Raw genomic sequence first — 14,276 nt, 5'->3', positions numbered from 1 at the left:
AACACTGTGTTGGACTCAAATATCCCAGTGCAGACCTGTGAAGTACTGCTGCCTACTTGTCCTTTCACCTTTCTTGTGGGGTTTACTGTCTTCATTTAGAGTGAGATTTTTTGTGTATCTTGGGAGCTTTGACCATCATCGTTGAAGTTTGATGGAAATTGTCAGTTTAAGCTCCCTTGGAATTGAGTGCAGGTACTAATCTCCAACCAGCACCAAACTCAAAAGCTGACTTGTAAGAATGGAGAATGCTAAGTTTAGCAGCCATTTTCAAAGTACTAGTTTCTAGGGCTCATTGGTGGTGTCTGTCTGAAGCCAATTCCCTAATCCCCAGTAGATGTTATATTTGTATTTAAGCTGTCATGTGCATTGTGGTTCTTGAATAGCAAATTGCAGCAGAAGCCTCAGAAGAACAAACAAGTGGTTGTGAATGGTATACTGCTTTTGGGAAAATCTCATGTATATTTTAACCTCTGTAAAAACTCAGGTGAGAACTTTCCTGAGGTCAGGAAGATGTGGGGGTTCAGACTGCAGAGATTTTATCTGCTTAACCTTAGCTAGTCAGGCTTGCATGAGGCTGCAATCCTCAAAACTGTTTGGCTGAACACCAGTTGTGCATTGCGCAGAGATGTTGCCAAGAACCAGTTTTGTAATAATGTTTAGAAATTTCCTCTAACAATACAGGCCAAATAAAAATTGCTTTATGATCTAGTGAATCATGTTCTTCTCTAAATGTTTAAAGGGCTTGCAAGGCTTATCTGATGAGTATCTCATTGTAAGTTGATGTGTCTCCAAATCACAGCTGATATTTTGGGTTTTGTTTAGTTTTTCAGTAGATCTTTAAATATGTTCTGTATGCTGCTTGGTGGTCCTTGTAGTGTTGTCAGCTCACATGGGCTTGGCTGTCGTCCTTTCCAGCTGCTAAAGCTGTGTTAGAAGATGAAATATGCTGTCCTATGTAACCAGTTTCAGTATTTGCTACAGCAGTACTAAGGGCAGTCTGAGAGGGCCATTGCCTGGTGCACCAGGAGAGGCATTTGTGTGGTGTGCTTTATGGGTGGTCCTGGGAAAAGAGAGAGAGCTTGAGGAACCTTTCTTTAAAGTAATGTGTCCACATAAAAGTAGTCTTGAACACATGTAGCTTGCTTCCAGGATCTGCAGAGATGCAAGTGCACTGAAGTATTCACACTGAATCCACTAACTTGGCTGTTTTCACATGTGAATTTCTTTTTTACTTGAAGTAGCTTAAATAACTAGAAACAGGACAGAAGAATAATGAATAAGTTCAGAGCATGTTGTTGGATATTTAAAAAATATTTAATTGCCACCCAGCTAAGTAGAACAAATCCTAAATTTCATAATTTGCGTAGAACACCTTTGCTGGACTTCTTCAGAGCATGCTCTTCAGGGACATACTTTGGCATCTCTTGACCAAGGGAAATGGACTAATTTTGGCCAGTGGAGATGAAATGGTATATAGTCAGTGCTATATTTTGTTGCTACTCCTAACATTATTATTTAAAAACTAGGCTGCCAAACAAAACTAGTGGTCTGAAGTAACTCTCATCCTCCTAAAACCCTGTCATTATTGTGTGTGTGGGAACCCTGTGCAATATGAAAAATATAACAAGGTCTTCAAAAGTCTTGCTGCTTGTCTGCTTGTTTGTTTAAAAAATAAAACAAAAGTAGCCCAAAGTTTATTTAACAATATTTTAACATTACTGTTTGATAAAGCTACTAAATTCATCTGTTTTGGGATGGCAACAGAAACAGTGATGTGAGTTTCTGGGAAGTTCAAAACTATTTTGTGTAAAATCCGGCATACACACAATCAATCCCAGACCCCCTTAATCAAGATTTTCAGTGAAGCAGTGTGGGGAGTGCAGTCCACTGAGCTATTTTTAATATTAAATTTTTTAAAAAAAAATTAATTTTGGATTCCAAGATACATAAAAGAAACTGCTTTACTGAGGCAGGATTTAACTGTGCAAAAACTATACCTGAGGAATGGCTATCCAACTGCTGTTAAAATTCACCTTTTGCAAGCAGTTTTGTGACTTCTATAGTGTGCTCCAGTATCTTCAGAGCATGTTCCTTTCTGCATTGTGTCTGCATTGTCTTCCCCATCAATGAATGCCACAAAAGCCTAACCTGATCTAGTTTCTTCAGGGTGTCCTTTCTTCACTGGCTAAGAAAAAATGAACTTCAGCCTCTTGTAAAAGTGTTTGCTGATTGGTCTGTTTTACTGTATTTTTTATCTCACAGCCTTCCCAGCTCCTCTTCTTGATGAGAACAAGCTTCATATCTTTTCTAAACCCACTTAAACCTTTTTAATGTACTTTCTGCGGACCCTTTCCAGCTTGCTGTTGCTAAACCAGATGTCCTTTAAACTTGCGTAATTTATTTACATAACCCAGTTCCAAATATATTTGTGGCTAAAGCCATGTCACTTCTTGTAGGTACATTAGTGGATGAACAGCCCTGCTTCTACCTTAGCCTGATAGCAAACAGATCTGAGCACTGAGATCCTGTCTGTCTTGTCGTATTCAAGATAATACTTAGCATAAAACCCCAAAAGTTTGACCAAATATGTTTTATAGTATGGAGTGTTAGTGTGGACAGGATTACTGCACACTGATGTATGCCTGGTGTGATCATGTGAATAATTTAAAATATAGGCTGGTAAAGAGGAAAGTTTACAAAAATTTCCTGCTGTACACAACGTATGTAAATGTATGATATTCTTAGTGGTCTCATCCTGAACTTCCGACCTTGATTCTAAGTAAAATCTGATAAAATGGAAATGAATCCTCCTTATCTGATAACCAGAACACCTCATGGTGTGGAAAGCAAAATTCGTATCAAATGGATTGATCAGGAAGGGTTAGAGGAATGGGATGTAATTTGGAGAAGGAGTGTATTTGGCTCTTCTAGTAGTGCTATAAACCAGCTGTCACTGGGAGGATCAGCTCACAGAGAAGAGAAGTCTTAGCCATTCAGGAATGAAAAGCTGAGTGCATCACTGAGCCTTTTGTTGGAATATCTTCAAGTGCCTTACTTGAGCATGAGTGGCTTCACTGCAGCCCTTTGAGATAATTAATAGCAGAAGGAAGGGTATGTTTGTAGCAGGAGGAATGAGTTTTACAAATTGTTGGGCTGAGATTCCTGTTCAAGTTCTTTGCTAAAGGGGAAGAAATGTGTGGGTGTGAAACCAAGGAGTCCTGATTTTTTTTTCTTGTCTTGTGCCCTAAAACTGCTACCACCTACCTCTGTGTTGGAGCAAGAATATTCTGTAATTTAGTTATTACTGGGAATTTAGTTATTACTGGGAATTCACTTTATTTTCAATAAAGTCTTTTGAGGATGACAGCCATAGCCCTGTGTTCTTCAGAGGACTCTACCTGGCAAGCTGAAACTTGGATTGAGTACGTGCAGTTAGGACAGGAAGATGAACATTCAGTCTTATCTTCTGATGTTGATGATTTCCCAGCACAGGAAGGACATTGACCTGCTGCAGAGTTCAGAGGAGGGCACCAAGATGATTAGAGGGATGGAGGACCACTCCTACAAGGACAGGTAGTGAGAATTGGGGTTGTTCAACATGGAGAAAAGAAGGTATTGAGTTGATCTAGCTGTACCTGAAGGGGCCTACAAGCAAGATGGAGAGAGACTTTTTATGAGAACATGTAGTGACAGGCCAAAGAGGAATGGCTTCAAACTGAAAGAGAGTGGGCTTAGATTGGATGTTAATCAGAAATTTCTTTACTGTGATGGTGGTGAGGCGCAGGAACAGGTTGCCCAGAGAAGCTGTGGGTGCCCCATCCCTGTCAATGTTCAAGGCCAGGCTGGATGAGGCTTTGAGAGATCTATTCAAAGGTCTCCCTGCCCATGGCAGGGGGAGCTGGAAGTAGCAGATCTTTAAGGTCTCTTCCAACCCAAACTGTTCTGTGATTCTATGACATCCAAGGTCTAAGGCTCCATATGCTCCAGAGAGTTAGAGCTGGACAAGAGGCATCACTATGTGTTATAGAAGTGGTTTCTCCATTTAATTTATGGCTTAGGACCCTACTTACACAGTCTTGTTTCTGCATAGCAGCTATCTTTTAAGTGTAGAGAGCTGATGCATGCTAATTCCATATCCTGCCTAAGAGTTTCCATAACATGGTGCAGCCTTGGGTGCAAAAGTTTTCACATGTTTGTTTTTTACCATCTTGCATGCCTGTGGCAGGGGTGTGTGGGTTTTTTTTTTTCTCTTTGGTAATAAATGTTTTTGTGGTTTGGGACATTGACTGCTGCAAGAATTATGCTATTCTCTCTGTCCAGCTGTACAGATGGCTTAACCACAGAGATCTCCATTGCAATTGTCCTGTTAAGGTTTGAAATAATATTTAAAATATAAGTTGGTGCGCATGCTGTAATTTTGGATGGCTATTTTCGCTTGTATGCTTATTAAAATGAGACCCTTGTTTTGTTTTGTGTTGTGTGCCAGGTTCCCAAGATCCTCAGTTGCTTTTCTTAAAATCACAGTTAAACCTTTCCATGAACTTCAGCCTAGTTAGCCAGTTTCAGAACTGGTAAGTTAGGCTTTTCTTCTGAGCTATACATAGGATTTGTGTTTGTTCTGTGCTTCTGGTGCTTTCAAGGGTAGAAGTCATGCATGTGCCTCAGTATTCTGGCTGAGGCTTTACGGGGAAGGAGACAAAATGTAGGCATGTCAACAAGTATGAAGCAGTAGTATAAATATAACTTTTTAAAACTATTGCTCAACTTGTCTTAGAAGTGTTGCAGCTTTGCAAAAAACCAACAGGTGATGACAAATACACTGTTGATTATTATTCGTGATCATCTTAGTCTTAATATGTATGTTGAGCCCTGTCAAACTGGTTTTTAGAAAGTTATTACTGAAACTAATAGTAAAGACCACATAGTGCACTTTTTAGTTGTTTGTTCCATGTCAGTTTACTGAGGCTAACGGGTACCCTGAAGCACTTAGAAAAATTCAAGTGCTCTAAATGGGCACAATTAAAGCAATGGAAGTTGGTGACTGAATTCAGAAACTGATACTGTTTATGGTGGTCAACCAAATAAATTATACAAAAGTCTACAAATCCTCCAGTCTTGTTATGTCTGCACAAAACAACTTTCCTGATGCAGGTGAAACAATTAAAATTTAGTAAATGTCCACAGACAAGGAATGAGCCTTTAAAGGATCAAAGGCAAAGCTGGAAATTGAACCCTTGCTTGATTCCTACCCTGCCTGATCAGGAGTGTTTCCTTTTCTGCAGTTAATGGACTGATGAGAAGCTCTGTTTTCACACAGCTGTACAATAGGCTTCTGTGTAGATAGTTCACTGCATTGTCAAGTCAAGGGTGTTTTCCACTTAGCAGAAAACCACAGGAAAATTGGTGGGTTTTTGCACAGAAATAATATGTCTTTCTAGAATGAAGTGGTTTTGATCAAGTACTGCACGATCCAAATAATATTGTAGAATTACTGCAAGAAGAAATTCTGTAACTTTGTGTAGTTCAGGCTGTTATCTGTTTAGAGTTTATTTGAAAATTTGTGGGATTTCAGGTTTTTTCCTTTTATTTTGTCCAAAGACCGAACTGCAGCTATGTACAGAAGTTTTAAATATTGCCTATTATGGAAAAATATGAACTGTTCTAATTTACTGAAAAAGAATACTTTTTTTTGGTGACTACATTAAAATGTCATTTCAATTGGCTGTTAGTAGAGTGGATATAAACAGTTTATCCTTCACATTCAGCATTCATGCTTTCACTGTTTATTCTTTTATTTTTTCAAAATAGAAATGGTGTTTCCCTTTTCAAGCAATTTGGAGTTATCAAGAGTATTGCTGATCAAAATAGAGCATAACATTCAGTGTTCCTTTGTGTGTCTTAACCTTCTAAACGTGGAATACCTTCTCAAGAAAAGGATATTTCCTCCTGTGAAACAAATAAGCTCATTTGAAGGTTAATGGTAGTCAGTTATTGCTGCTTTTTTGGGTCTCCCACATCCCTCTCTTCAGAAACTCCTGTTAACTTGCTTTCCAGTTGGCTTTCCCTTCTCAAGGGTTGTGCAGTAAAGAATTAAATGCATCAAGGATAAGAATGTTCTGTGGACCATCAAGTCTAGTTCAGGACTGAGAAGACAGCATGATTTAGAAGGAGATTGGTCTTCATAATCTTGAAGTGAAGTTTTGATTCTACTTTCATGTGGGATTCAAAATAAACTTGTACCATGTATTGGTGGGATTACCTGGAATCTCTAGCATGGTTTATTGATGGTACAGCAAATCAAGTGTTTTGTCAATGCCATTTGTTTTGATGCTTTTTGAGCTTTGTTTCTCATTCTCATGCCTTAAAAACCCTGTTGGTTGTCATTTTGTAGAGTATGAATATATCTTTTGAATTGTTAAACTGTTGAGTTTAGTAATTTTATGAAATGAAATGCTATTGTCTGTCTTTCTAGAAACACATTTGTTGTATTAGCTGCCTCTTTCAGATTTACTGCTTATTAACTGGGAAAGACGAAAATTTGAAAAGTTCTGTGTACTTTTCTTGGGACATCTTGGAAATTGTGTTTCCAAGCTGCACAGTTACTAGAAGCTGCAGAGTTACTTGAACTAACTTTGCCTGCTCATGAGCCATCATATTCTGACCTGAAGTGATAAATACACGACAGTGAAAGCAGACCATTTAAGTACTTTTCTGACTTTTGCTTTATTTTTTTTTAATTTATATGAGTGACATGGGCTTTCTTCAGCAGCATGTCAGGCAAGAATTGCTCTAGAGAAGCAGATCACTTGTTTTTGTTGGCGTTTTTGTCTTTTTCTTGTTTGTTTGCTTATTTTCCTAACCAGTATTGCTCTAAAAGGGTTCTGTAACCATTTAAAAAATAAAAGTAATTTAAATAATATTAAATATAATAAAATTTTAAATAATAATAAATTTAATAAAATAGGCTGGTGGGGAGCAGCAGAGAAGTGAATAGAGTTTTCAGAAGCAGAGTTCTGCCTTCTCTTTTTGTCCTTCCCAAAGAAAACGTACTGCTTATTTGTTCTTAAAGGGGATCAAGCCTGGTAATTTTCAATAATCAATCAGTTTACAGGAGTGTATAGTGCAGTGAAGTTCTGACACAGTTGCAAGCAGGGCAGTGTGATTTCCCTGCTGGGTGCCCATGGCCAGCACAATGTGACTGCACTTCAATCAGGACATCTCTGAAGGACAGAAGTGACAGAGAGCGCAGCAGTTAATGCCTTATCTGCCTGCTGCTGCCCTACTGTGTACATCAGCGGGGAAGAAATCTGTTGAAAGGGATGGGGAGCTGGGATAATGTTGATACTGATTGGATTAGACATTTTTCATGTCTGATCTTTAGTTAAGAAGCTGTTGAGTTCCTCTGCTGTTGATTGGACTTGATATTTCAGGTTCATTTTTCCTTTGTAGTAGCATTAATAATGCCTTCAGCATGGAAATGTCCAGATGAAAATCCATGTATTCAGATTCCTCTAAACATGTTTTTGGGACAATATTTTTTTTAAAATTGTACATAGACTTTTTACAGCTTTCATCTTTGACTGGATATGGGGCTGTGTGCATAACTTGAGAAGGTCTCTGCCCCAAAGAATTTGTGACTTAGAGCCCTCTAACATGAAACTTCCTGAGTGTTCAAATGGTTTTATACAATGCCACTTAAAACAGATGTGGCTATGGGGAACCAGTGAGCTGCAGAGAAGAAAATGAGCACTTGGTATTGTAGACTTTTCTTGTCTGTTTGCAATAATTAACCTGTCGGATTTTCCTGATACTATTCCTAGTATTTTTAAAGATGACTGAGGGAAGGACTTGGCAAGCCAGAAAAATTAAATAGGAGGGATACTGAGACATCATTTCTTAAGAAGTAATTCTCCTCAAGCTGTATAAACTTTCTTAAGTTAAATATTGTAGAGAAAAAAAGATACTACATCTTCAGTGAAACGTTAATGATAACAATTGGTCCTCTTTGCTGTCCAGGACCCTCACTTAAACCACAAGGTGATGTAAATTGCATCAGCAAACTCTTCCTTCAAAAAGCAAAATAAAACAATCTCTTTCCTGGCTTAGGGGAAAAAAAAATACCATGGAGAATAATAATAAAAACTGAATTTTTATGCGTGCCTTTGAGTTCATCTGAAGTTGAGTTGTCTGCTCTGACTGAGGTCCTTGGTCTGCACATAAACACGTTAGCTGTTGTTGAGGGTGTGCAGAGGCACACACGCTTGTAGCCAGAGCCAGAATTCATGAGAAAGGCAATAGCATCTGACAGGGCTGCCAGCATTGCAGACCTGCAATTCAGACACTGTATAAACTGCCTTCTTTTTTTAAAATGTGCAGGAGAAATTGAATCTGACAGACAATATCAAGACGTAACTCTTATATTTTACATACAGTAACACGAATTTAAAACTGAAGCTATTTATGTGACAGGCTTGAACCGTAGGAGATATAATATATGCTGCTCTATTCTGTGTTGTTCCTTGAGTAGCAAGTGATTGGGCCTGTGCTGACTGTGCATTGGAGGCAGCATGTTGGATGCAATGGTTGCACGTGAAGCTGGGAGTCAGCAGGTGACTGCTGTAGAGCTCCAGCAGCTACTGCTTGAGTTAGAAAAGTTGGGGAAGCTGGGAAACCTTTGTCCTTTTGCTCTCGCTGCCTCTTTCAGCTAACAGCTGTCTTCACAAACACCCCCGACTCATGCCATTGTCTGCCTTCAAACTCTGTCTTGAATTTCTCTTGCTGTGGTGCAGGAGAGAAGATGGGAGTTCGGAAACTCTTTCATGATGTTTGCTGTTTGGGAGGGTGCTTGGTAGGAGCATTTCAGGGTGTTGTGTCTCATGCTGTTGGCTTTCAGCCTGCTGCTAAAAGGCCTCAGAGCTTGCTTTCTGTGTATTGTTACTAATTCAGCTGGTTGAACAAAGCTTTTAAACCATGAACACTTAATTTGTTCTCATTTGTCTGTTAGAGCAACAGCCAGAAGGTGTTGTTGAAGGTATTGTTGAAAGGTCTTGATGGGAACTCCTAACTATGTGGAAGATGCTTCTCACATCCCCTAGATAAAGAACTGGACCTGCTCTTCCATCTGTCTTTTACACCCCTGTCTGACATAGGGAAGGAAGAGGTTATTAGATACAGTGACACTTCTGTACTCCCTGCCCTGCTGGTCTGGGAGAAGAAATCCTCCTGAGCCGCATCCATAGTTAGCTCTTGAACATCTGTAGGTGCCTGCAATGCTAACATGTTTTCATTTTTTCCTTCTGCAGCATCTCCCTTTCTGCTGTTTGCCAACCGGCGGGACGTGCGGCTGGTGGATGCTGGAGGCACGAAGCTGGAGTCCACCGTGGTGGTCAGTGGTTTAGAGGATGCTGCTGCGGTCGACTTCCAGTACTCACAAGGCATCGTTTTCTGGACAGATGTGAGTGAAGAAGCCATCAAGCAAACTTACATTAACCAAACTGGGAATGTGGTGCAGAATGTCATCATTTCTGGTCTGGTTTCCCCGGACGGCCTGGCGTGTGATTGGATTGGGAAAAAACTTTACTGGACGGATTCAGAAACCAATAGGATAGAAGTAGCTAATCTCAATGGAACATCTAGAAAAGTTCTCTTCTGGCAAGACCTTGATCAGCCCAGGGCAATAGCTTTGGATCCGGCTCATGGGTAAATATTAATTTGGCTTAAATGCTTAAATGGATACTGTGGTGATTTATGTTGAGTTTTTAGTTTTGAAAAGAAAAGGAACAACACATAATCTTTTGTTTCACTTAACATTTTCTCTAGGTGTTTTTCTCAAGATCTGTAACTGAACATATGTTTGAGCTTAAATATTTTGTGGCAAGAAATGGCAACCCAGACCTTGAGCCAAAAAGAAAAATACAGCTGGTTCTTAGGTGCCAAGCCAAATATTCAACCAGTATAATTATCTGGCTTATCCTGTTGCACTTTGGAAAAGTAATTAATTTTCCAAGCAATTTATTATTATTATTATTATTTTCTCAGTTGTCTTGTTTAGCAAGTTAACTTTAATTTTATATGTGATGCCTATTTACAACATGTGCAAGTCTGCATGTGTTGAAACAGGAATTCTCACTTGCTATGCTCTGGTAAACAAAACCAGGATATTTTTAAGTGATGATGTTGAATAATAATGTTTGTGCCAGCAAGGGAAAGCATCCAGGTGAAACTGTGGATTCTCAATGCTGTAAAGCGACCATGTTAAGAAGTAGTAAGAGTGCAGGCTGCGTGTGTCAGTTCTAGTGCTCTTAAAAATACTTGTGGATGTGCACGGTTTCTCCCTCCCTCTTCAATCCTCACCAGAGTTTCACATGTGCTGTTTGCTCTCCCTGTGCACAAGCAATGCTGGTGTTGTGTCCTGTGGGCCTGGCATTTATTGCAGTGATGACTGAACATGTTCTGTGCTAGATGGACCCTCATGAAAACCAGGAAAAAGAACTCAAGTGCATTTCTCTTGTGTGCAGGGATCCACACAAGTGGACTGGTTTGCCACTGATCTGCTGCCATTTTCACTATACTTTCTCAGAGATCACTTTATCTTCCTCTAGGGTATACCTACGTTTCTCATCTGTAGGAAAATCTGGTGTTAACTGATATTTTCACAAAATTCACAGAATGACCAGGCTGGAAGAAGCCTTTAAGATCATCACCCCATGCCCTAACCCCTCAACTAAACCATGGCATCGAGTGCCACATCCAGTCTTCTTTTAAACACATCCAGGGATGGTGACTCCACCACCTCCCCAGTCAGGCATTCCAGTACTTGATCATTCTTTGTTTCAAGGGAAGTATATGCTGGATATTAAGAAAAAGTGAAAAACTTTTTCCTAATATCAAACCTAGCTTTCCCTTGACAAAGCCTGTGTTCTCTGGTTCTGTCCGCTGCTGCTTGGAGAAAGAGACCACCCCCCATGTGACTGCAACCACCTTTTAGGAGTCTGAGTCTGTTCTCTTTGCAAAATGATGCCGAGCAAGGGCTTAGTATAAACCATAAAAATAAAGTATTTGGTGGTTTATCCTGCTCTGGGAGCTGGACAATATCTTGAGAAACTACCTGCTTCAAGTGTGCGAGCAGTGAAGATGGAAACTAGGCAACAGAGGCCAATTTGATATCACCATGTCAGCACCTTCCATGCCACAGACTGGAGCTGTGGTTGTTTTTGCAGTGTTTCCTGCATGAGATTTTCCAGATGAATGTGAGGTGTTAAAGGTACATTGATGATTAATACATAAAGGGCATACAAAGGCCAAATGAAATGGTGTGTACCCAAAGAAACAAAATCCTTAGTTTTGTTGACATGTCAAATGCTGGAGCTGCCTGTATCCTTCAGATAATGGCTGGAAAGGGACAGCCATTACCAGTGGAAGAGGAGTGACTTTGTTGGGCCAAAGAACTTTTCAAGAGGGGTTCTAATCCTCCTAACCCTGCCTTCCTTACAGATGCCTTTAGGTGAAAGGAATTCTCCCCGCAGCAAATTGTTCTATAGAGGGGGTTTAAATAAATTAACAGGAATCCTGACAGCAAGTAATCTATGCAGAATTAATTAATTAATGTTGATTAATTAGAGTTCATTAGTCTATATTTAAAGAGAGAATATGGTGTTAAATTGAGTATTTCATGGTGAGGTGGATTACAGAGAGTGGTATGGCACTTTGCATGAAATGCCAATTCCAGGTTTACTTTTCCTAAGTGATGCAGTTCCTTGCCTTTTGACTGATTCTTTAAGTGTTGAATCAAAGACAGGTTTGCCTGAAAAACTAATACATTAAACTTAAAAGAAACTTTTAAAAATCAGACATCACATATATTTGTGGAATAAAACATTCAGGTTTGCTTTTACAACCACTTCATTTCACCTGGCAGTTCTGAAATATTTCCTAGGTACATCTGTGAAATGGTGATTTTGGCACAGCGGGCTCTGGGGTTGAGCTCACACAGAACCATGTGTTCCTTGTTCCAGGTATTCTCAGGGGAAGAAGAATGGGTGACAGTAGGAGAAAAGAACCATTTAATAATACCTTTTTATTTGCCTTTTTGTTAATAAGTTTTTGAAATCAGATGGCTAATGCTGTTCCTTCAACTGTCAGAACAGTATTAGATCAGAGCACCTGAGTAAGTTTGTGGGGTTTTTTTCTGGATCATGAAATGTGATGCAGTTCAGACTAGGATTCTTAAAGCTGGTTGAGGCAATCTGTCAGTGGCTAGGCATTTGCTTTCAGTTTGGAAGAATTTTCATTCCATAGATGTGATTTTGTCCTTTCAGTAGTTTCTACTAGAGAAGTGGGGGTGGGAAGCTTAGAAAATGAGGAAGAAAACTTCATTAGTCAACTTTGGTTTCCAGAGGCAAAATGGGACAAACAAGCATTTTGCAAATGCTTAGTACATGCTATTAGTACCCAAACATGTACAAATCTAATCTCTATTGAGATGATAACATGTTGTTGTGCAGAATGGTGACACCTTCTCTTGTCTTTTAGCCTTAGTAAGGCTGTTCTGCAGAGCTGGATTAAGGACTGTGTGTTGGGGTGTTTGCAGTGGGGTGTTATGCCCAGAGTGGTGTTTGCTTAATAAGTAGATTTAATTCCATTTTGGGTGTGATTCTTCAAGACCTAGACTAGTTTGAGAGAATAGAGAAGAACATACTGAATATACAGTCATCATCTCTCAGGAACACCAGAAGTGTAATGACCAAGCCTTAGGACATGGGAGAGGGGCTAAGTTGACTTCTGGAATTTCCTTTTGAAGCCTGTTTTTGTATGATTTCCAATTGACATTCATTGATTTTTCAAATGTTCTGGTGGGCTTCCTAACTAGTAAGTCAGATGGTTGTGGTATAGTGACATTTTTAAAGAGAGCTGCATCTTCTGCGCACTCAGCTTATCTTCCTTCTTTAAAGGCAGTGATTATCTCACAGTTGTGAGAGATTCCTCTTCCCTAACGATCATTCAGTGCATTCCTAAAATTTCATTTTTTAAGGCAAGCTGTGGGACACTTGAAGCTTACATGTGGGTCTCTCTTTTTCCCAGAGCAAGTGAAAATCATTCATTGTGAAGGGTCTTCTGATACTCTGAAAGAGTATCATAATTAACAAGAATTGGCTTAATATGTAGTGTCATTCTTTCCCATACATATTAAAACTTTCTTGCTAGACCCACTGTATATTCTTGGAATTAAAGGAAGCAGAATATGTGATAATCCAATTATTCTTCCCTGACATGAAGGATAAACTAAGAAGACAGAGGACAGTACAAAACATTTTTCCCTAAATTTGCTGGTGCTTTGTTTTGAACATTTAATTAATCCCAGTCCTGCTGTAGGGTTTGTTAAGCTAAGTTTATATAATGGAGGACATTAGGCTAAATTCTTGGTAATGTTTGTAGAATATTAGCATTTATGTACATTTTTGATAGGTGGACTGCTGATGGGGGATTCAGTAGTGTTGGGGTTATTAACTTTGAGTTTGGCACCATTGCCTAAGTATTTATATGTTTTCAGGATAGCAACTTCTAACAAATCTGAACTTATTGTATGTAAAGATTTTACTCAAGCCCAGCTAAAAGAGGTAGCTCAAATTCCCTGCAATGCTGTGCAAAAAACTTAAGTGTCATGAACATTGTCTGAAGAAGGAGGAATGTATTTGAAAAACAAATTTTTATCACATGTCGTGGCAAGCAAACTTCAGTTTCCTGAAAAGAAATCTTCAAAAGAATGCATGAATGAGTAGCCAAAACAAATTATTTAATTCTCAGTCCTGTAGTGAAGGTCTTAGATCTGAACACCCTAGAATGTGTGTTGATAAGGGTCATTTAATCTATGACATAAAAAATCTCAATGCTTGCTACCTTCTCCATGTTACACAGGGCTCTGATTCTGAGGATCTGTAGCATATCCATAATCCTCATACCTGATATTCACTAAGTGGTTAATGAAGTAGTTAGTTCGCATTATGAAAGTCTTCAATGTGTTAGAGATACTTACTTTGGTTAATATAAATCTTGAATTTGTTCCTACTTGTGTGGTGGCTGCTGTATTGCCTTCTGGAGTGAGCTTACTGTCCAAGTCCGGGCTGTATTTTCTATAGCTTGCCTTGCTCAGCAGACAGTAATGCTTGAGAAATTTCTGCCCCCTCTGTTTGCTGAAAGCACAAAGAGCTAAATGAGACATCTGTGATATGTTTGTGAAATCATTATTTTAAGGAAAGATAGAAATTGCTTGCCTCAAG

General features: G+C 39.2%; 1 protein-coding gene across 1 annotated transcript in view; it reads left to right on the top strand.

The window, feature by feature from the left end:
- The window catches only part of LRP5 (LDL receptor related protein 5), a 134,178-nt gene that overhangs the window by 21,576 nt on the left and 98,326 nt on the right, over positions 1-14,276 (top strand). Inside the window, exon 2 of the mRNA XM_064425073.1 lies at positions 9,303-9,699. Within this exon, the coding sequence (XP_064281143.1) occupies positions 9,303-9,699 (397 nt within the window). The remainder of the gene's footprint in view (positions 1-9,302; positions 9,700-14,276) is intronic.

The sequence above is a fragment of the Passer domesticus genome, chromosome 6, assembly GCF_036417665.1.
Source record: "Passer domesticus isolate bPasDom1 chromosome 6, bPasDom1.hap1, whole genome shotgun sequence".
Lineage (NCBI taxonomy): Eukaryota > Metazoa > Chordata > Aves > Passeriformes > Passeridae > Passer > Passer domesticus.
The sequence above is the reverse complement of the archived record's forward strand: the minus strand, read 5'-3'. Positions and strand labels throughout refer to the sequence as shown.